The 22,751-nt window shown below is 38.3% G+C and overlaps 1 protein-coding gene across 1 annotated transcript in view; it reads left to right on the forward strand.

Moving 5' to 3' along the window:
* The window catches only part of IL1RAPL2 (interleukin 1 receptor accessory protein like 2), a gene marked incomplete at its 3' end in the record, with an annotated part of 1,022,399 nt that overhangs the window by 521,562 nt on the left and 478,086 nt on the right, over nt 1-22,751 (forward strand). The window contains exon 4 of the mRNA XM_084259248.1: nt 9,228-9,381. Within this exon, the coding sequence (XP_084115374.1) occupies nt 9,228-9,381 (154 nt within the window). The remainder of the gene's footprint in view (nt 1-9,227; nt 9,382-22,751) is intronic.

The raw sequence follows: 22,751 nt of genomic DNA on the forward strand, positions 1-22,751 counted from the left end.
GGACCATCTGATCATAGGATGCCACTATTAAAGCACTCCAGTGAGCCTATAAAATCATTCAGTTACTAGTTCCTTATTATTGAGTATATTTCCAGGGCCCAGCACTGTGCCAAATATGTCTATTAATTATTTAATTCTTAGAACAGCCTTATGAGGTAGGTTATATGGTGGCAGAACTGGATTTGAACCCTGACAATGTGCTAGTAACCTGGAATGGAATTAAACTTAGAATAAGGTCTAAGTCTACTCAGTGCAACACAGTAGGGCAAACTATTCTCTCTCTCTCTCTCTCTCTCTCTCTCACACACACACACACACACACACACACACACACACACACACATACTGTTTTTTATATTCACTCCATGCTTTTTCACATCTGGGTGCTTCTATACCTGTTGTTCCCTCTGTCCAGTATTTTCTACCTGCCTGAAATTTCTATATTGTATACAACTTAGCTTTGCTTCTTAGGGTAGCCTACCTGTTCACCAAACTTCTGTCCATGCCCAGTCTGCTGTAATCTTGCATGATCCAGCATTAGAATTCCTTTAAATATATCTTCTTTTCTGGAATTCTCATTATACTCATGTTATACTTTTTGTATAACTTCTATCATAGTTCTTGGATATTTGTTCCATTATTTTTTTCTTTGATCTTCAGTTTGGGAGATTCCTACTTACATGTCTTTAAACATCCTAATTCTTTACTCAGCCACCTTTGGTCTATTAATGTGCCCAGCAGACGTATTCTTGCTATTGTATTATTTTGATTTCTGGCTTTCTCTTCATTCTTCCTAAGAATTTACACCTCTCCTTTGTTCTTACATGTTGCCCACTATTTCTACTATAGCCATTGCATATAAGTCCTATTTATTTTATATTTCTAGTCTGGTAATTCCAAAATCTCTGCTATATCTGAGTCTGGTTTTGAGGGTTGTACTCTCTCTTCAAACTTCTTTTGACTTTTAGTATGCTTTGTAAATGTTCATTTAAAAGCCAGACATGATGTGCTGAGTAAGAGAAACAGATGTAGTAGATGTTTAGTATGAAGTTTTATCTGGCTAAGAGACTATGTTTAGTACTTACTGTAGCTATAGGTGTTGAAAGCTAAATTCCCTCTTGTGTCCTTGTTTTTCACTTTCATGTTCTCTTTGGATTTTCCTAGAAACTTCTTAAATCTGGTCTGAGTTGTGTATTAGCTTGTTATTATACAGGACCCCTGTTGGTAAGGTGTTGGAGAAAGGGAAGCATTCTGCAATCCTGTGATTAGATTTTAGTCTGTCAATGAGCGTTGTCCCAGGACATTGACCATCACAAGTGTGTCTCAGTTTCCCTCCCCCCATTAGGAGAGACTGGAAGGATAGAGGGGGTCGGAGCTGGATATTTTTCTTTTCCTATTTCAAAGGCTAAATGAACTGGGGTTGAATATTTTCTTCTCTTACTTTGAAGGGTTGAGGGGGCTGAAGGTCCTTTAAGTTCAGGGTGTTATTAAGGAGAAGAGAGGTCCTTGGTTATATTTGAAAATGGTCCTTTCCCCTTTTGTCTACCAGAATTACGAGGATGTTTTTCTCCGATCTTCACTGTGGGAACCTCATGGGACTCTGGAGGTAATCTCACAAAAGTGTGCCCTCTCTAAACTGGGGCACCAGGGCTTTGTATTTCTCAAGCAAGTTCACAATCAGTCTGCAGAAACTGGTCCGTTTTCCTTTAAGTGTTCCTACTAGTTGCTGGCTTCTGCTCCAAGTTAGCTGTGATTTTCTGTATTTACCTGTCTTTCCAGATTCTGGGACAGTGGTTTTCACTATGACCTCAATTATGTGATGGATATAGGGGTTGTTGGTTTTAAATTTGTTCCACCTTTTTTCTTGTTGTGAGGTTGATAGTGACAACTTCCAAGCCCTTGACATGTCAGAAAGTAGAAGTTAATCACAGCCTAATCTAGTAATTACAACTTTAGATTGTCTACAGCAGTCTATAGAAATGTGAATGCCATTAACTCTTGACAACCATTAATATATCATAGCAGATGTGGATGTAATCTGAAAGCAGAGTACTTAGGACAACAACAATAATTGAATAATAATATTTATTGAGTTTAAGTATGTGATAGTCTATGTTACAAAGCATTTGCTTTCATTGCCTCATTTAATTCTCATTATCACCTCCTTTGGTAAATATTGCCACTTTTTCACCCTTTTTATTGAGTTAACAGTTTATATTACTACATAGGTTTCAGGTGTACAGTTTCTTAGCAACTGTGTATTTCTCCCCACTGCCACCACCAAAAATCCAATTACAGTCTACCATCAAGCTATCCCTCCCTGTTCCTTAGAGTTTGACCGTAGGGTTTGGTTTTTGTTGTTGTATTTTATTGCTTTTGCTATTCTTTATATTCTACAAATGAGTGAAATCATGGAATATTTGTTTTTCTCTTTTTGATTTATTTCACTTAGCATAATCCCCTCAAGTTTCATCTATACTGTTGAAAATGGCAAGATTTCTTTTGTGTTTTAGGTTTCTGCTTTGTGGTTACCATGAGGTTCTGATATAAGATCTTATGTACATATTGATCTATACTGAGTTGCTAGCTATTTATAATTGAACACATTGCAAAATTGCATTTTACTCCCCTTGCACGCATGTTTTCTATTTTTGGTGTCTCACTTTATATCCTTGGTTCTATAAATCCCTGGAGTAGTTGTTATAACTTTAATTTTTCTATTTTCCTATTTTAATCTTCATTTTGATTTATAGGTAGTCAGTCCACTGCTTTTACTGTGCGTTTACCTTTTTTTCTTCTTTTTTTTAGAAGATCCCCTTAGCATTTTCTGTAATGCCACTTTAGTGGTGATGAATTTCTCTTTAGCTTTTGCTTATCTGGAAAGCTCTTGCTCTCCCCTTCAAATCAGAATGACAGTCTTACTAGGTATAGAATTCTTGGTAGAGTTTCTTTCTTTCTGCACTTTGAACATGTTATGCCACTCTCTTCTGGCCTGTAAGGCTTTGTTTGAAATGTATGATGATAGCCTTATGGGGTTTCCCATGTATGTAATACATTACTTTTCTTTTACTGCATTTAAAACTATCTTTAATTCTTGCCATTTCAATTGTGTATGTTGGTGTGGGTTTCTTTGGGTTCCTCTTGTTTGGAATTCTCTCGGATTCTTACACCTGGATATCTGCTTCCTTCCCCAGATTAGGGAAGCTTTTGGTGATTATTTCCTGAAATATTTTTTTTCTAGTGCTTTCCCTCTCTCCATCTGCTGGGATCCCTCTAATCTAAATATTCTTCTTCTTGATGTTGTCTTGGATATCTTTTAGGGTATTGTCATTTGTTAATTTTTTTTTTTTCATTTTTCTACTCTGTGTAGTTGAGTCCTATTTTGTCTTCAACTCACTTATTGTTTCCTCTGCTTTATCCATTCTGTTATTGGAACCCTCTCTTTTATTTTTTAGCTCTATTATTATATTCTTCGGTTCTTCTTCTGAAGTTTGGAAGTTTCTTAATTTTTCTAGTTCACCCACTCTTCTCTCAAGATGAGTGAACATCTTTATAACCATTTCTTTGAATTTTTACCTCAGGTAGTTTGCTTATCTCCATTTCTTAACCTTTTCCCAGAGTTTTGTTTTGTTTTTATTAATCTGGTCATGTTTTTCCTATTTTCTCATTTTGCGTGGTTCTCTGTGTTTACCTGTATGTTTCAGGCAACACTACTATTTGTTTTAGTGCTAAAGGTCTAGTCTTATGTTGGTGATATCACATGGTATTCTGGAAAAAACTGGCTTCCCAAATTGGTCACTTGAGGTATGCCCCTTTGCTGGTTGCCCTTACCTGCCTGCTGTGTCAGGGCAACCCTATGGTAAGATTTTCAGTTATGCCAGACAGTTGTACTTTGGTTGGATTTGATCTTGACTCTGGACTAAGGTTTAGTAGAATGTTGTTTTTGTGGATCTGGACTTGGCATGTGGCTGCCTGCTGTTGTGGGATGTGTTCAGTGTGTCTAGCCTGCCTGCCATGCTGGTGTTTGCTGATCCAGCAGCCGTGTGCAGTTCCAGCAGTAGCCCACAGTGGAAGTGTGGCCCTTAGCCAGCTAGGTAGGTGGCAAGAGGTGCTCTGGGGTAGCTGGGCTGCTGGTAGTCACCACTTGTTTTTATAGCTGAAGCAACTGAAGCTGATATTAATTAAGTAGCATGCTCAGGAGCCTACAACTTGAGATCCCAATCCAAATACTTTTGTCTAGAACTTATACCCTAAAGCACTCTCAGCCTTCACCTTCAACATGAGGACTGTGAAAATAGAAAGTGGGAGAAACAGAGCTGGGGAAGGGAAGGATTCCCTAATGTGGGTTATTCTAGGCATTTGGAGTAGAGACAAAACCGAAAGGGTCGATACCTAATCCCACACTGTGCTTCTATCTCTCTCATCTTTAAATAGAAGAAAACTCAGGCATATATCTAGATGCTGTGGGGAATAGTCCAGTCTCCAGGGGAAAGTGGAGAAGCTGGACCTGATGGGATTGGTGTTAGGCATTTGAACAAAGGTACTTTGAGTATCAGATGTTGTATATTGGCTTATCATTGCATAGCTGCTTTGTGTCTGAACCTCAGAACACAATAATAATTAAAATGAGCCTGGTGTTCTAGTCATGAGGAATAAGTTGTGTGCTTTGAATAGCACTGAAGTCACCATAACCACCAAAAAATCAAACTGATGTAGAAAGGCCTGTGGGTATGATGACGATGTATCAGAAGTTGCCTATAACTGTAGGTGTTGCATAGATCAGATTGGAAACTCCAAGATTAAAATGTGACTAGCAACAGGTTGTTCTAAGAGGATTGGTTAACAGATGTTTCTGTTGTGCATACTGAGCTTTCAACCCAGAAACTGATGGCAAATTACATCTGCCATCCAGAATTGCTGGAAGGGGGAAAAACTTTAAAGGCTGACATTATTTTGACTGACCAAAGATGTGCTACTGAAAACTGCTCTTTTTTTTTTTTAAAGATTTATTTATTTATTATTTATACAAGCACTGGGTACAATCAGAAGTGCGGGAGGGTGAGAGAATTCACCAGAGCTAGAGCGGGGAGCAGAGCAGGCAGAAGGACTGAATTACACTGCTGAGGGGAGCAGCAGGCAGCAGGAGAGTTCTGCGTGCCATGTGGGACCCTCCTCCGGTGGCCGGGGAGCAGCCAGGGATCGAACTGGTGCTGCAGAGGCTGTGGGCAGCTTCGTAACCCAGCGCTCAACCGCTGCGCCACCGGAGAGGCCCTGAAAACTGCTCTTTGAAATGCATCTGGGCCATGAATTGGAGCTTTTGAACTTACACACCTTCAGCAAGACTAGCCTTCAACAAAACCCTCAGGTTGATGATGTTTATTTTTAATAGTCTCAAGGACATTAAATAATAGAGGAATGATACATTGTGGACAATACCAGGGGCTTTCTCATACTTGAGCCTTGGGTGATTTGTCTTTGCCTTGAATAAACAACCATTTTGAGATTTGGCCTTTGTGTTTCAAATTCCTTAGCCTAACAGGCTATCAGAATCAAATTAAACTGATTTGGGGGCAGTGAGATATGGCCATGTTGTTTGTTCACTAGAAAAGACATGATTGGGGACAGATGAGAAGCAGTGATAGTAGTAAACATAGCAGCCGGCAGCTTAAGGAAAAGATGCTGCAAATAATGAGTAGAGAGCCTAGAAGACTTCTGATATTAAATGTAGGTGCCCAGATATGGGGAGGATAGCCAACAACCTGAAGGATGGCTTGGTGGGGGTAGGATGGTTATCTATAAGGCTGTTTTGAACAAAATAAATTTTCACTACCTACCTGCTAGGGTTAGTGTTGGAGTAACTTCTTAGGAGTTACATATATATGCATGTTTCATAGGGTAAAGTATTTTATTGCTGGGGAATGGTCAAACAATAACTGAAGATTTGTTTTTTTTTCCAAAGATTTATTTATGCATACAAGAGCTGGGGTATAGGCCAGAGATGTGGGGGGGGGTGAAAGGCTTCACCAGAGACAGAGTGGGTAACAGAACAGGAAGATTGACTGAAATACACTGCCGAGGGGAGCAGCAGGCAAGACAGGAGAGGTTTGCTGCGCCATGCGGGTTTCTCTCTGGCTGGGGATCGAACTCTTGCAGCAGAGGCTGTGGATTGCTTCATAGTGTGGTGCTTCACCCCTTGCGCCACCAGGGAGGCCCTGAAGATTTGTTTTTATGTGATTAGTTCATTAGCACTGATTTTTAACAAGTAGAGCTGGATATTTGTGGAAAACATAATCCAGGATTGGGGAAGTTTAGGGATGGAAAACTTTGTGCTGGATGATAGCTATATACAGTATAAAAATGTATACAGGAGTGTGATGAATAAACTCTGTGTGTCTCTGGATTCTGGTTACTCATATGGTAGTGTATATTGTCCCCATAGGCAGAGTAAGAAACTGAGAGGTAAATAAGTTGAATAGTTTACCTAAGGTCCCTGACTTGGGGCCATAAACCCCAGATTATGACCTAGAGTTGTCTTGCTCTAATGTCATTTTGGTTTTTCCTCTACGTTACTTTGTCTCCAGAGGAGTAGATATGACCTGAAGGTAGCATATTCCTATGCTAGTTTAAAAACGTGAAAATTTCTATTGGGTAAAAATAAATACAAAGAACAAAACAAACAAAAAAACACCTATATAAGGCTAGATGACAACTTGGAAAGCCCTTGGGACTCTAGATCTATCCCAAAGAACATGTAAAGGTTCCAGGTTGTTCTTCATCAGGAATTTCTAATTCCTGTACCCTCTTTAGTTTGTCCTTCCTGGAGAAAAACATGCAATGAAGATGATTAGAGCTCTTTGCAAATGGACTCCCCCCCCCAAAAAAAAATGACATCAGAAAACGTTGCCATTTGTCTTTGAATAAAATAAGTGTGTGGGCTCATTTGCTTGCCCCCACCACCACTATGTGAAAGTGAAGCAGCTCAGTTTTCACTTTCCTTTCCTCTCAAAATGCCCAAAGGGACCATATTTTTGTTTAATGACCTTCTGAATGATTCTTTAGAAATCCGAAGCTATCAGAGTTGGAAGCTATGCGAAAATAATTGTGGATTATTATTGTATGACGACAGTGGCAGCTGGACTTATTTTTTTCTTTCTGCTCAGACTTTCTTCTTCATTTTCCCAGAAACCTTATATCCCAAGGTTTAACTCTAAAGCAAATCTCATATAGGTGATAAACCTTGCCAGACATGGTATATAATATAATTTCAGACAGACCCTTAACTGTTCTTTGGAAAGACCCTAGGGAGCAAAGCAGCCTTATATCTCATTGCCCTAGATAGTATTACTTTTATTTACTTACTGACATTGTGTGTGGGTAGTTATATTGGAAATAAAGCAAATATATCTCTTAAATATTATACCTGTGAAGTTAAGTGCCAGTTTTTGTATTTTGTTGTCAAAATTCCTACTACCATAAAAGAAAATAAATTGCTATAGTTAAACACTAATAAATGGATAACTTGCTCTCCCAAGTCATTTTACACACACACACACACACACACACACACACTCACACAGAAGCTTGCAGAGTTTGGGGATTGAGAATCAGCATTGACTGTACCTTTCCATAAATGTTTATTGTATGTGCATGGGAGGGGCCAGTGGTGAGGAGAGATGAAGAGTCTGTATATACCATAGTGGGAAAGTTGCAGTTTCAACCATTGTTCACATCATCTGCTTTACAACCAATTTATTTTTTAAGATTTATTTTATTTATTTATGCATGCAAGAACTGGGGTACAAGCCAGAAGTATGAGGGGGTGAAAGGGGTCACAAGAAATAGCTGGAGAGCAGAACAGGCATATCTACTTAAATACACTGCTGAGGGGAGCAGTGGACAAGACAGGAAAGGTCTGCTGTGCCATGTAGTTAGCTCCCTGGCCAGGATCGAACTTGTGCTGCAGTGGCTGGTGATAGCTTGATAGCTGAGACTTTAACCCCTGAGCCAACAGGGAGGCCCCCAACCAATTTCTTCATTGCCTTAACTAACAGAATCAAAATTTAGATAATAAAATGCATTTGCCTTGATTATTTAGCACCCCTTGGTGCCATTCCCCATACCTCCACTAATGTTTGCAGTTATTGGTCATCACTTTAGCTGAACTTTTGAGATGAGTGTTAGACTGACTGAAATAATATCTAAACAGTAATCTGAAAAAAATCCCCAAAGACAAAGCTACCTGGCTGAATATTCCTACATATTTTACTATTGCTGTATCCTTGTCACTCTAGAAAGTTATTGAACTCATTCCCTTTTAGGGAAATCCAGTCTCACATTCCCATCAGGATAGTAGAAAATTTGACATCAAAACCCAAATGTTATCCTCTGATCATATCACTAAACTCAGAAAGTATGCAGATAATTTCTCCATTCTGTTACTACTGATAAAACAGTGTGGATCCTCATTTAGACTCTGAAATGTTAGTATTAGTTTTTCCTCCAAGTAATCAATGAAGCCATTGTAATCTGTATTGACAGCATGAAAAAGTCTACTCTGAATTTTTAATAATGCTTAAGACTCTCTTATAATATGTTGTTATGAACACTCCCCTGTTAAGAATATGACTGTCAAATAGGCGGAACCAGCGCATTATATTGACATTTAGCAGCTTTTAAGACTCTGCTATCCTTTGCATTTGAGAAGTTTGTATGCTTTTCTTTTTTTTTTACAGAATGTCTCTAAAACTTTCTGCTTTTGGAATTAGGCCTTTAAAATAGCACTTAGGCACTATCACGACTATGGCCTGAGTTCCATCCCAGCCCAGGGAGCAAACCCACATGGCATAGTAGACCTCTCCTGTCTCGTGCCTACTGCTTCCCTCAGCAGTGTATTTCAGTGGATCTGTCTGTTCTGCTTCTCACTCTGTCAATGGTAAATCCTCTCACCCCCTTCACTCCCACCTCTGGCCTACAGCCTGGTTCTTCCATGCAAAATAAATAAATCTTTAAAAAATAAAATAAGACTTAGTGTGATAGCTGTGATATTTGAATTAGACACAATAAGAGACATTTGTGATGATTCCTGGGCCTTGACTTAACTTTTATGTTGTATATTTTGAAAACTAATGAGAAGGGTATAAAAAAAATTGAAAGCTCTAACTTGCCAGTATGAAGACTATATGAAGTAAATTTTAATTTTTTTGCTTACCTGCAAATTTTTTCTGTAGGAATGCAAGCCAAAAATGTGGAGAAGCATAATAATACAGAAAGGAAATGCTCTTCTTATCCAGGAAGTTCAAGAAGAAGATGGAGGAAATTACACATGTGAACTAAAATATGAAGGGAAACTTGTGAGACGAACAACTGAATTGAAAGTTACAGGTAGGAATTCAGCAAATGAGATTTTAAGTATACTTTGGTACTGGGAGTGTTTCCAAAAAAAAAAAAGGAGGCTTACTTTAAATTTAGAATTGGTTGAAAATCAAATACTTGGGAAGATAACTAATAAGTTGTGCTGATAAATGTATATGTGGAATATTAAGGCTTAATTTAGGGGACAGGGATCCAATTGCTATGATCTCTTTGTCTTCGTGAAAGATTTCAAGATATCATTGATTGCTACAAGCATTTCAGAAAACATACACTGGAACCCCTCTAGAATATTGCTTGAACCATATGTGGAATCTCCTTGTGAGGGTTGCCTCAAAATGAGGTTCCCTTGGAAGTTTGGATTGAATCCACTGGATTGCACCCAAATATCATTTATACAAAATTGTGTTATATATGAGTGGTGTTAAGAGTTTCTAGTGATTCTTAAATGGAACAACTTTAAAGAAATGTGTGTGTGTCTTTTAAATCTGAAGCACAAGTAGTGTAAACTAGTAATTTGACTCACAGTAGAAGACAAAAATTCAGAATATTCTTATCTGGTGGAGAATGTTAGAATGTGGTTTTCAGGGATATAGGGCAAAACCTAATGCCATGAAGAGTATTCCTGATATAGGTGTGATGACCTTAAGACACTATATCATAAAATGTCTACCTTCTATTGCTCCTGAGTAAATCTTGAATAATCATCTTATGTGTGGTTTTAGATGTGTGTGTATATAAATCTACATACACATAGATATTTGTATTGTGGACAGAATCTGAGCCATTATAAAATTTGATATTTTCTAGATAATTGTAATATTGATTGAATTCATGAACTTATGAATAATGACTTGGGCATTACCTTTTTAACTATATAATCAACCAGTTGGTTAAGTATAAAGTTCTTCCCATAATGTCAGGAATACATTTTTTTCCTGTATACTGTTGTTGTTTATGTCTAGCTGATCATTTTGGGGTTGTGTTAACATCAGTCTCCTAATGCCACCTCCTAAATAGTTCATTGCCATAAGTCATTTATTTAGTTATGCTTTTTGTCCATGAGAGCCATTTGTTTTTAGGATGGGTTGGGTTTTTTGTTTTGTTTTTTTTTTTGTTTTGTCCTTTTCAAAATTCTGAGTATTAACACAGGAGTAAATATATTTTATTAGAAGTTTATATATGATTCATTCACTGTCCTCTTATGTGAAGTTTTACTTTTTAGAATTTGTAGAGTACCCTCTGTGAAGGTTTAAATTATTTTGATTAGAGTTGCATGTTCTTTCCCCCATGAGCTTTCAAAATAAGTAACATATTGGGCCAATCCCAAACAGCAAAAATCTGCTTTTGATTAATTTCTGATTTCCTCAACATGAACTAGACTTCCTGCCTCATTCAGGCAGAAGAGTCAATCATAGGCAATTATACATCATTAATAAGGGACCTGACCGTGCACAAATCCTTTCAGCATTATCACTTTGACCACAATCACACAATCTTTATCAGATGCTTGCAGAGCAGTTCCTTTTGGGAGATATTTGCTAAAAAGTTTGTAGCATTACAGTATTTGACTTGGGTTTTAAGTAGGACCAGAATAAAGTAAACAACAAACCTCTTTTATGCTCCAATTCAGAGGGTTATGGTAATAACACATTTGCTGCTTTAGTTTCTGTTTTAGGTTCCAGAAAAGCAGAGTCAGAGCTATTTCTTTTACGAATAATTCACTTGCTCTAAACTTTGAGTATAGTTGAACTATGGATTTAATATTTCACTTGAACTCGACCTCTGTGTAGAGTCATGTGGAAGAACCTAGGTCCTGTCAAAATGAAGCCTTTAAATACAGATTCTCAGGTATCTCCACCCTCAGATTTTAATTCAGTATATCAATAAGAATAGGAATTGCCTTTTTGTCCAGATGATTGTTACTTGTCTTCCATGGAGCATGCTATTAGAAACGTGACCATGTTGGTTTACACACACACGCACACAAACTAATTTTCATGGGTTCCAAATTGTTTAACCTAAGCTTCTCAGAGCTGTAATGAGAATACTGGTACTTGGTCATAAGGGGAAACCTGTCAAAGGAGTGTTTGCATAAGGTAACCTCAGCCATTAAGGCTGTTATTTATTAACTTACCACTTAAATAAAAAAAAATAACTGAGTATGTAGTACATGCTGGAAAAATAATTCAAAATTATCCTTGGGTTAATGGCCATCATTCATGTAAGGAGATTCCAAGTTTATGTATGTATTCACACAGTTCAGATGTTGGGCTTAATGTAGATGTGCTTGGTATCTTGGTGTAGAAGTTTTAGAGGTTGCTCTGTGAAGGTGTATTGTTACTTGCAATATTATATGTTATGATATTTGTATGCTCAGATTGAAAAAAAAAAACAGATTGTCCTCTCATTATTCCAAGGATAAGACTGGGATTATATGAATTATAGCTCATTTCTTTTGAGTTTAACAATATGCAGACAATGGCTTGGAATTTCAATATGAAATCCATAAGATAAGTTTATTACAAAATTGTGAAGAGAGAAGTTCTGTAGGATTGTGTATTGCAAGCATGCAAGCTTCAGAAATTTCTAAGATTTTTAAAAGGTTATTTTCTGACTTCTTTTAAAATTTAGAAATATTTCTTCAGTAAAACCAAGTGTTCTCTTAAAGTATATCAGTGCTACTTACTTCAAGTAGATCAGATATAAAAAGATTCAGATATTCAAAGCTGATGAATAGAAGAAATTCGTTAGCTTTATGAAATTATTTTCCACATAAAATAATTTGTCATAGGATTTCTTTAAATAGCCAGCTTTCCTATTGTATAAAAATAGGGTTTGATTAAATGCAACTTTTCCGGAGCACTATATAGATCATAGCAGACGTGTGTGATGTTATTGTAGTTTTTTTTTTAATTCCTTTAGAGGTTGTAGATGAATAAGGAAGGGATTGATAACAAATAGACATTTACAATGACATGTTTAGTTCATTTGCCAAAGATGCTAACAGCTAACAGTTTCATTTCCTATATATTTTGGATGTTTGTTTGCTATTTTAAAGATAGTTTCCATTTATTTTCACATTGCATTTTGTGCAGAGGGTAGTTGAAGTGATAAGGAGAGAAGGGAGAATTATATGATGGTGAGAATGTAGAACAGGTAATAATAGGAGGAGAAAAGGGGAGTGGGAGAGGGTGAGCAAGATAATGGAATTGGTTCTCCTGCGATCAGAGGAAAATGTCTGTCTTGAGAAGGTCAAAGACATACATAAATTATAGGGGCTCCCATAAATGAACACAAGCAGGAAGCCAACACTAATTAACTGTATTTGGAAGATAATTTACCATTCACCCGGTAAATCATTCGCAAATGCATGATTTTATGCAGCTTTTTAGTAATGTGCATTGGCTATTTGGAAAAAAAAAAAAAGAAACCTATACTCTGGTGAATATGCTAATATCCCTCTTCCTGATTACTGTAGGCACCTCTAGAATTCTTCATTTGGGACTCTTTGCTCATTAGGGATAATCTCTTAACCCTTTGGTGTCTGAGTGCCATGATTCCAATAGGGGTTTATTCTGCAGATACGTTTCAAAGATTTGCTTCTGGGTTACTATTACACAATATTAGTGAAGCAATCTGGACGTGTAAAGCTTGGTAAAACTGCAAAGTAGAAACTGGGATCAGTCTATGATGAAGATGTTCAAATACCTGGCTTCAGTAAATGTTTTAATTTGACTTTGCAAACTTATTACTCACTGCAGTGCATTATTGTAGGCATCATTTGCACTGAATAGCTTGTTAAAATAACCTTCCTCTGGTATGGAGGATGACAGCTATTTACACATGGTGGAAACAATTTCACATCAGGTTTGAAAACTGTCTTCATGACCCTGATTCTTTGTTCCTTTATGCTTCTGTTCTTAATGTTGAGATACTCGGGTGAGAATGGATATAGGAAGAACTGTGGAACACACAGAATTCACCTCTGTGAAAACTCTCAGAGATTAATGATGGTACAACAGGGGAAGTGTTCTCTAAGTTGGCATCTATGTGATAATCACAATAGGAACCCCTGGAGAGTTTAATCTGTATTGAGAGCTCACCATGTGGCAGATTTATGCTTAGTGTTTTTCATTTATTTTCTCATTTAATCTTCACAACAACCATATGATGATGGGTACTATAATTGTCTCCATTTAGAGAGGTGAAGTGAAGTGCCCAAGGGCAGATACTTTGTAATTGGCAGAGTGCGGATATGAATCTAGGTCTTTCTGACTTTCAAATATACCATTTCATCATCACCATGTAGAAACCATACAAATTTCTTTTACCAACTATGTATTACGTGCATTGAAAATGGGTCCCAATGTATCAATCACAATGTCCATCATTCCACTATAATATCTATAATTTTTGGACATTCACTATTCTTTATTTTCCTAGTGGGATGTAGGTATCCCTAAGAAAGTATATTCATCACTTTGGAATGTAGACCTTAGCTCTTAGCACCTTCGATCAGGTCAGTAGCAATGGGACACAGAATCAGATCTGAGCTCAGGACGGTGTCAGGAGTAGAGAGCGTGTACAGATAATGGATTTGCCAAGCTTCGTGTTTTGGTCCCATATGACCGTATTAATTTGAAAATCCCTACTGAGAAGAACAATGGAGTCCAGTGAAGTTCATTGCAGTTGTGACAATGATTTCAAGTTAGTGAATGTGAAGCAGCAGAGAAAGCTCCAGTTAAACAATGTTTTTGTTAATTCAGTTGGTAAAGACAAAGCCAAACATATATCACTGCCTACTCTGCACAAGCAACTCATGATCCAAATTTCTGACATGGTTCTGAAAGCAAACAGGTAGAGACAAAAGTATATTCCCTTTGGAATCTACAAAAATTTTAAACTTGTTTATTCAAATAGTGTTTCACAAATTATTTTCTGTGAAACGTCAATTCTAAGAGATGCTAATAGTATTTTTCGGAGACTGAAAGGAGAAGCATGGTGGCAGGAGGGGAGAGTGTTTGTGGTAATGGTTTTGCTGCTAGGTCAACATTAAACAGTTTTCATTTTTGCAAGACATCTCGGGACATCTTAGTGTGTATAATATTGTAATATAAATTGTGGTTTTCTAAAAAGGAGGATGGAATATAGGACATTTCCTAAGCTTGAATGACCACTGTATTCCCCGCCCTCCACCCCTACAGCAGAGAAGATCTGAAGGTGCTGTTTCCACAGAAATAACTAAACTGTAAAAAGGCTGAGTAGCCAAGTGAGCACCTAGCTCTGTTGGCATCCTGGTAATGACTGTACCTTTAGCAGTTTCAGTATATATTTAGCCAGCATGAATTTTTCTAACAATTATGATCTGTGGTATATCTTCTCTTCTCAACTTGCCAATAAGCTCCTTAAGGACAGAGATTTGCTGAACATTTCTGTTTCCCCAAGTGTTAGGCATATGGTAGGTGCTGAGACATGTAGCTTGGATTGGTTCGGTGCTTATTTCATCGATGAATGTTTTGATTGGGTACAAATAAGATAGCTTTGTATTTGTAGAGCCCTTTATACTTTCAAAGCATTTTCACTCTGGGAGCACATTCTGTTTTATACAAAACTGTGTGGAATCAGCAGCAAAGATTTTATCATTGTTGTTGTTATTACTGCTACTACTATCATTTGTATTTTACAGTAGAGTAACTATGGCTCTGTGAGTTGAAACCTTGGGGTGGCAGCTGGTGAATGACATGGCCAGCATTAGTGTCCCCTCCCTGCCAGTCTTCTGATTGCTAGTACTATATTTTCCTGCCCACACTCACTGTTCCTGTTCACAGACCCTTAATCCTGAGAAGAAGAGATGCAAGCCTAAGAAGACACCAAAGCTGGTGGCTCCAGAGCTCAGGTTTAAGGATTCTTGCAATAACCTTTTATTTAAAATGGTCATTTCCCAACCTATTGTTTTAATTTTAAGAGGAAATAGGAAGTGATTCTGTTCGTTCTGCGAAAGGAAAAAAAAAATGCCACAAATGCCTGCATCCAACCAGCCAATGGGTAAATGCCCTAATCAATACTCGAAGGCTTTTAGACAGACACCTGGCAAGTCATGTACCTGAGTGGGTATGCAAGGCGATGGGGAGTGGCAAAATTGGAGAATACTAGCAGCGCTGACTCAGCCCTAGTTGATGGTTGTCATGTGAGATTAATGATCCAATACTGCTAGACCCTCTAATTTTTTAAGAGATACTGGAAGTCTGGGATTTTACATTGAAATCTCTGACTTATAGAGCAGTGTGTAGATCAAATAAAACATGTCTGTAGGCTAAATTCAGTTTGGGGCTGCCCATTTGTGGCCTGTGCCTTAAAGGTTTTGGTTTAGTAGCACTTTTAAACAAGCAACTGACTGTGTGGCTGGCTCAGCCTCTGCACCACTGTTTCCATCTCTAGCAGCCAGTGAGGAGGACAAAAAAAAAAAAAAAAAAAAAAACACCGTAAGTGGCCTGGAGAGCAGTTAATAGACAAACAGAACAGCACTCAGAAGCCATCCTAATCACACCATCCAATAGACTGGTCGATCCAAGCAGAGAGTGAAGGGCACCATTTATGGATGTAATAGTACAGGAGTATTGACAAATTGATCACCTTATAGAGAAGAGCGATTTAGATGATGAAGCAAGTAGGTCTCAAATGTTACAGATAAATGAAGAGTCCTGGGGTTGAAGCACCTACCTAGAAGTGGCCCCAAAGCAGTGTGATGTGAGCACCCAGGGGAACAAAATCTCTGGCATATGTTCCTTCTCCTTCATGTTCTCCTGAGCACCCAGTTAGCATGATCTGAATACACATTCTCCTGATTATCACCTGAGAATGTATCTTGTTGCTGCCTTTCGTGCGACTTAATGAGGAAAGACCTCCGCAGTCAATAGTTTCTGGCTCCATTAAGGGAACTTTCACATGACTGACTGTGCATTTCATAATCGACTGTTCTTTGGCATAGTCACAGGTGTAGCAGTCTCATGACCAAAACCGGCTTATAGCAGCTCCTTTGCCTTTCCTCCTTGGCCTCCCTTTCTCCTCCTGCGTGACCCTGACCTTTCCTAGCCAGCCCGGCCTTCCTGTGTGACAGTGTTGCCCCTTCTCTGACTCTTTTAAATGTCCTCATGCTCTGTCTTCTCGCATAGCCCATCTCCTCAGACCCCTGCTTTGTGCTGGGGCTAATCTAATACTTCAATGAGATCAAAAATTCATGACTGATAATCACCAGAAATGTTTCCCTTCTCAGCTAACATATTTGCAATTTAATAGATATTTCAATTCTGTAACTCATAGGCATGACTAATGGTGGGAATTTCTGGCAGCTTTGCCGGGCCTGTGGGAGACCTTTCCCAGAGTGTCACAATTCATACCCTGCAGGTGGCTGCTTGCTCCCTCTAGAAACAAGGTGAACTGTATTCATGACCTTGGGCAACTAGGAGGGAAAAAAGCCTGCTTAGAATTAGTGGGAAGGAGGTTCTTGAGTGTCAGTCTAAAGTGATTATTTTTCCCTCCTCTCTCTCTTACTTTGTCTCTCCTTGCTCTTCCTTATCTGCCTCCTCTGCCTCTGTCTATGACATGGGGCTATCTAGTAACCCTGTGGGGAACAGCCAGCGTCAAAGAGATTTCCAGTCTCTGCCCTCAGAAAATGTTTGCGTCATGTTTCTGTGCCCTACAGGGAGATGAACGAACACTGTGAACTGTCCCATCAGCAGAAAGACAGTTTTGTTTCTCTGCAAAGTCAGAGACTGTGACAACATTTGTTTCTTTGCGTTTATTTCAGAAGTAGCTGAGCAGGAGACCAGCTTGGAGGGCTGAGTGCACAAGGTAGAGCCCATGGCAACATAGGACAATCGTGCCCAGTCCAGGCCGGTTCTGCTTCAGTGGCTCTCTTCCAACACCTGAGGTGATCATTGACTCCTTGGCTGACTTCTCTGACTTGAGTTAGTGATGGGGGAAGGGGTTCTTGAGAAGGAATTACACTGTGACTCCTAGGTATGTAGGCCCCTGAGATCCATGGACACAGATTTTCCTAGGCCATTATGTTCATTTGTGAGAGTCTCTGCTACCTTGTTCTTCCCCAACCTGAAAGCAGTGGTTTGAGCAGGCTGAGCATATTCTTTCAAGCCACACTTGAAAGGAACGAACCCTAGGAACTTGCTCGGTATGGCAGGAGGTCAGCCCAGAACTGGAGCAGATGCTCAGAGAGTGACCATTTCTTGGGTCAGGCATTGTGTTTTACAGTCAAAGTTCACCACCGACATTGGAAGGTTAGTGGCATTTCCTCTGATTTATAAGGGAAGAAATGGAGTTTCATATAGGATATGCTCCTTGTGTATGGTCACACAAATAGTAAGTAGTAGAGCTAGAATTTGAGCAAAACCTTGCTCTTAAACTTGCCTGCTAAAAACCACTGAATGACTCCTGTGCACATTAGTGCTCAGTAAGTGCCACTAGTTCCTTTTCTTCTTGCTTCCTGGCCTGCTTCTTGCCCATTCACTCCGCTTTGCCAAGGCACGTTTCCATTTCCTCCATAAAACCCTCACAAGATTAACCTCATCGTCCAGCCATCTGTTTCTTTCTTCTAAATTCCCTTGTCAATAATGCAGACTTTTTACCACACTAACAGTAATTTATAATAAATTATCTTAAAGAGTATCTTGTGTAGGTTTTGTCTCCACAATTAGATGAATGTCCTCTAATATCTGTTGTTATATCTGTTGTTCCCCATAAAAGGTTTGACTTAACTTTAGCTGTAGCATACAATTATGGAGCTGGAAGATGAGGTCTACGTTTTCACATATATGACCTCATTTAAGTTTCTCAAAATCCTGCATGGTATTGCCATTTAAGCCCCACTTTATAGATGTGGAAGTTGAAATTTCAGAGAAATGAATTTTTTTAAATGCTAGCACTGGAAAGAAGAATTCTGTTGTTTCTCAAAGCCTGCGCTCCTTCCAGTATAAAAGGCTTCTAGAGCTATACCTTGTTCATGATACTGAGATCTGATTTGACTAGAACACATTTTCTTATGTGTAGAATAATAAGACATTTTGCTGAGAAAAATAGCTACAGGGAGGTATTTCAAAGAAATATTTATAATTGTATATAAATCAGTATATGAATATATATATATATGAATTTTAGCTAAACAAAGGATTTGATTCTAAGACTCACTGAAAGCTTGATTGTCTCCATTCTAACCTCCTTCACCAGAAAACCATTATTCAAATGCCCAGTCCAACAGTAGCTGTGTAAACTGGCGAAAATGAATTTGCTATTCTGAAAGTCAGCTTGTTTTTTCTTATGCCAAATGGGGTGTTAAGTGCAGAAAATAAGCTCAAAATTTAGAATGGTGCCTAGGAAATAGTAGCTGCTCAATAGATGATATTAATTGTTATGATTAGTATCATAATCATTATCATTGGAAAGCTGGAAAAGATGACCTCATGGCCATTTTGCTATAAGAGAGCAGTCTAACAAACAGTGGAAGACAAATTTAATAGGGTGCATCATTCACAGGGAATGGATTTTGAAAATTAGGAAGTTAACCAGGTGCTATGAAAAACCCAAGCAAAGAGCTGTATACATAGGAATTTCAGGCAGAAGTATGTCATTCAAGGAGATGCAATCATGTGGAATAATTTGACAATTAAGGTGGTCAGAGCAAATATTGTCGTCAGTATAAATGAGCTTTTGCAGCTAGCAAGACATTTTAATGATGTGGGAGCCAAGAGCAAAGGCTGCTGAGACAGAACTGAGGTGGAAATGAGTCCTGAGGACAAGCATGTTAAAGAGAGTGGCCTTTTCCTGTCCAGCCATTCCTTATGTCATTATGATTCATCACTGGTGGTTTATGAAGGCAGTTAAATGGCCTCCTTTGGCTGTCAAATAGGAAAATAATTCATCAGTTCAAGTCCATAAATCATTTCTTGGTACTGGGAGTACTTTCTATAGCTAGAAATATCTCTGTGATTTGGTACCATGTTCTGGAATGGGATCCTGAGGGGCAGCAGGCAAGCACCAGATGCAGAAGCCTCAGTGATGAGCTGTGTAAGCAGGCGTAGACAGGCATCTGCAGGCAGAGAAGCTGGATTTCTTTTTGGGGCATGTGACCTTGATCCTCTTTGCATAGTTAGGGAAAGAATAACTATAATAAAGAAAAAATCAAAATCAACAAGGAACTATAAACCAGAGACACACTACGGGGGTGGGGGAGAGGAGGGATTGGGGTCAAAATAAGGGGGGTGCAATTGTATGGGGAATATAACCAAGATGAAAATGCATACATTGTGCAAAAATGAAAAATGATGTAAGAAATATATATAATTTTTTTTAAATTTTAAAAAACCCACTTGTGCGGCTCACATATCATAATCACTTGATATGTTTGTTGAATGAATGATTTTAAATATTTTGTGTGTTTTGAGTCTTTGCATCCGAGCCTACCTATAGTTTTTGCTAACTGCCCCCAGCTTTATTGAGGGAAAAATGAGATGGAAAGATAGTAATGTTCAAAAGTTAGTGGGAAATACCCTGAGTTGTTGCTCAATTTTGATTGTGAGGGCATCATCACTTCACTATAAACTGCATAAAATTTGCACGAGAAGTAATTGGATCTTAGATGGTTAAATTATTATTTTAAATGCCTTTAATTAGGAAAAAAGTAATCCCCCTTGCTATTAAAGCAAACATCTGTTAGTATCTATATCCTTTTATTTTGTGTCAGTGAAATTCATGATGCCTTTTAATTTGTCTCCTGACGAGCATAGGAGGTGAATGGTGAAAATGATACTTTGGGACAAGTGAACAAGTATTTATTATCTAATTCAGTGATTTCAAACCTTGGATCCATAATTAATTATTTGATATTTGTTTAACATTCATCCAATACTCACAGTGCTGCATAAATAGAGGTGAACCAAGGGACAGGGTGTCTGCCCTAATTGAACTTGTAATGCAATGGGGTAAGGGAAGGGGATAGAGATTAAACAAATAAACACATGGACATGTATATAATTAATAATGGCAGTAAATGATAAAAAGGAAAATGACAGACACTAACTTTTTGTTGGATCACTGTGAAAGGCCAGCTTGAAACAAAATAACATTTTTTAGGCTGTATCCTAAAGATCAAGAAAAAGTCATCTAGGTGAAGAGCAGGTGAAATACATTTCAGAGGGAACAGCACATGTTGTCTTTGAGGTACCAAAGATCCATGCATGTTTAGGAAACACAAAGAGATCAGCATGGGTGAATCTAGGTAGCAATGGGAAAGGGGAACAAAATGAAATTGTAAAGGTGAGTAATGGATAGATAGTGTCTTTTTAACATTTATCCTAAGAGAAGGAGGAAGCCATTGGGTCATTTTAAGTAGAAAAATGTTAACGTTCATTCTGATTTAGAGTAATAAAACCTAAGCAAAAAGAAACCAAAATCTTTCTCTGAATATTCCATGGAGAATAGTTGGAAAGAGGCAGGGAAACTAGTTAAGAGGCTATTATATCATCTTAAAGAAAGATGATGGCAAATTAGACCAGAGTGGTGGTAATTGAATATAGAAAAATGTAGACCATTATCAGAGATACTGTGAAGATAGAAATGATTAAACTTTCTTTGTATGATTCCTAGCGTTTGCATTTTAATTATAGACAGTATTGCTACTTACTGAAATGGTAAAGACTGAAGAGGGCAATATTTTGTGGCAAGATTCAAGAGTTTTGTTTTGGCCAGATAGATACCACTAGACATCCTAGAGGAATGTTGAGAAGGCAGTTGATATATGAGCCTGGCATTCATGGCCAGGTCTCGGATAGAGATAGAAATTTTGGAGCTGTCGGGATTGTATATAGGGTAGGATATTTTAAGTACTAAATTGTGTGGGGTAACTGATTACTATAGGAGATCAATGCAGACTGCAGCTTCTAAGCCCTATATTACACTGTGACAGTGTAAGAAAGCTATTTGTCATGATTTTTCCAAACCTCATCAAATTGTTAAATATCAAGCATGATGTTTGTATCTATTTGTGCTGATATGTGGGGATGACATCCTGCATTTAGCTGACATTTGAATCCCCCAGAGCTAGAGGAATATAAACAACGCCAAACTAAATATGGTCACTATTTATTATAGATGCCACTAAAACCATTACGTTTTACATACATAATTTTAATCATTACCACAGCCCTGTGAATTATAGGATATGATTTATAGATAAATAAATTGAGACTCAAAAGTTACATGACTTGCCCAGTGCCACACAGTGTGCAGGAGTCCTTTCCTCATCCAGTTCCATACATTAGAAAAGGTGACTCTACATTTTCTGTTGGATTCCTTTAGTTTCCTCTCTTTTACACCCTAAGGAAAAGGAAGAAAAGTTGAGATGTGCAAACTTATGGCAAGATATCCTCAAGTTGTTTTTTTTTTTAAAGATTTATTTTTATTTATGCATACAAGAACTGGGGTGCAGGCCAGAGGTACAGGCAGGGGATGAGAGGATTCACCAGAGACAGAGTGGGGAGCAGATCAGGCGGATCTACTGAAATACACTGCTGGAGAAGCAGAGGGCGAGACAGGAGAGGTCTGCTGTGCCATGTGGGTTAGCTCCCTGGCCGGGGATCGAACTTGTGCTGCAGTAGCAGCCAATAGCTTGATAGTTCTGAGATTTAACCCTTTGCACCACCAGGGAAGCCCAGGGTCTCCTCAGGTTAAAATGGAAGCAGGCTAAGTTGTAGTTTGTGCGAGCACTGTCTATACACCTCTGGTGTGTGTGCACAGCCTGCTCTGATACCCATCATTTTCTGGCCATTGTTTCTTTCCCCAGGTTTATTGAAATAAAATTGACATTAAATTTTCCAGTCACTTTGAAGTTGAATGCCTGCCTAGACTAGCAGTTGCCTTAGTACCCTCTGAATGTCTTGTTCTGAATTCTGAGCTCAAGAAACAACAGTTGGACAACTCCCTAAGTGTGGTACAATGGAAAGGGCATAGAGACTGGTGCATAATTGGTTTCCAGTAAACAATAGCAACTATTATTATAATTTTCATCAACTCATTGAATGATCAGATCACAGAGCCTTGTAAAATAGGTGTTACTATTTTACAAACAAGGAAATCAAGACTCAATGAGGTTAACTAACTTAACCAAGGTCACACAGCTAATCTCGGACTGATCTGCAATTTGAAGGCCAGTCTCTTTGATGCCTAAGCTTATGATTCATGCATTATCAAGTTTAATGACTGAGTAAAGCCAGGGGATTGCATTAGAGAACATTGGGAGGTAAGGTTTGATAGGTAAAGTAGGCTTGATTACTGGAGGGCCTTGAATGTCAGGGCGAATAACTCATGTTCTT

Source organism: Talpa europaea (assembly GCF_964194135.1).
Source record: "Talpa europaea genome assembly, chromosome: X".
NCBI classification, from domain to species: Eukaryota; Metazoa; Chordata; class Mammalia; order Eulipotyphla; family Talpidae; genus Talpa; species Talpa europaea.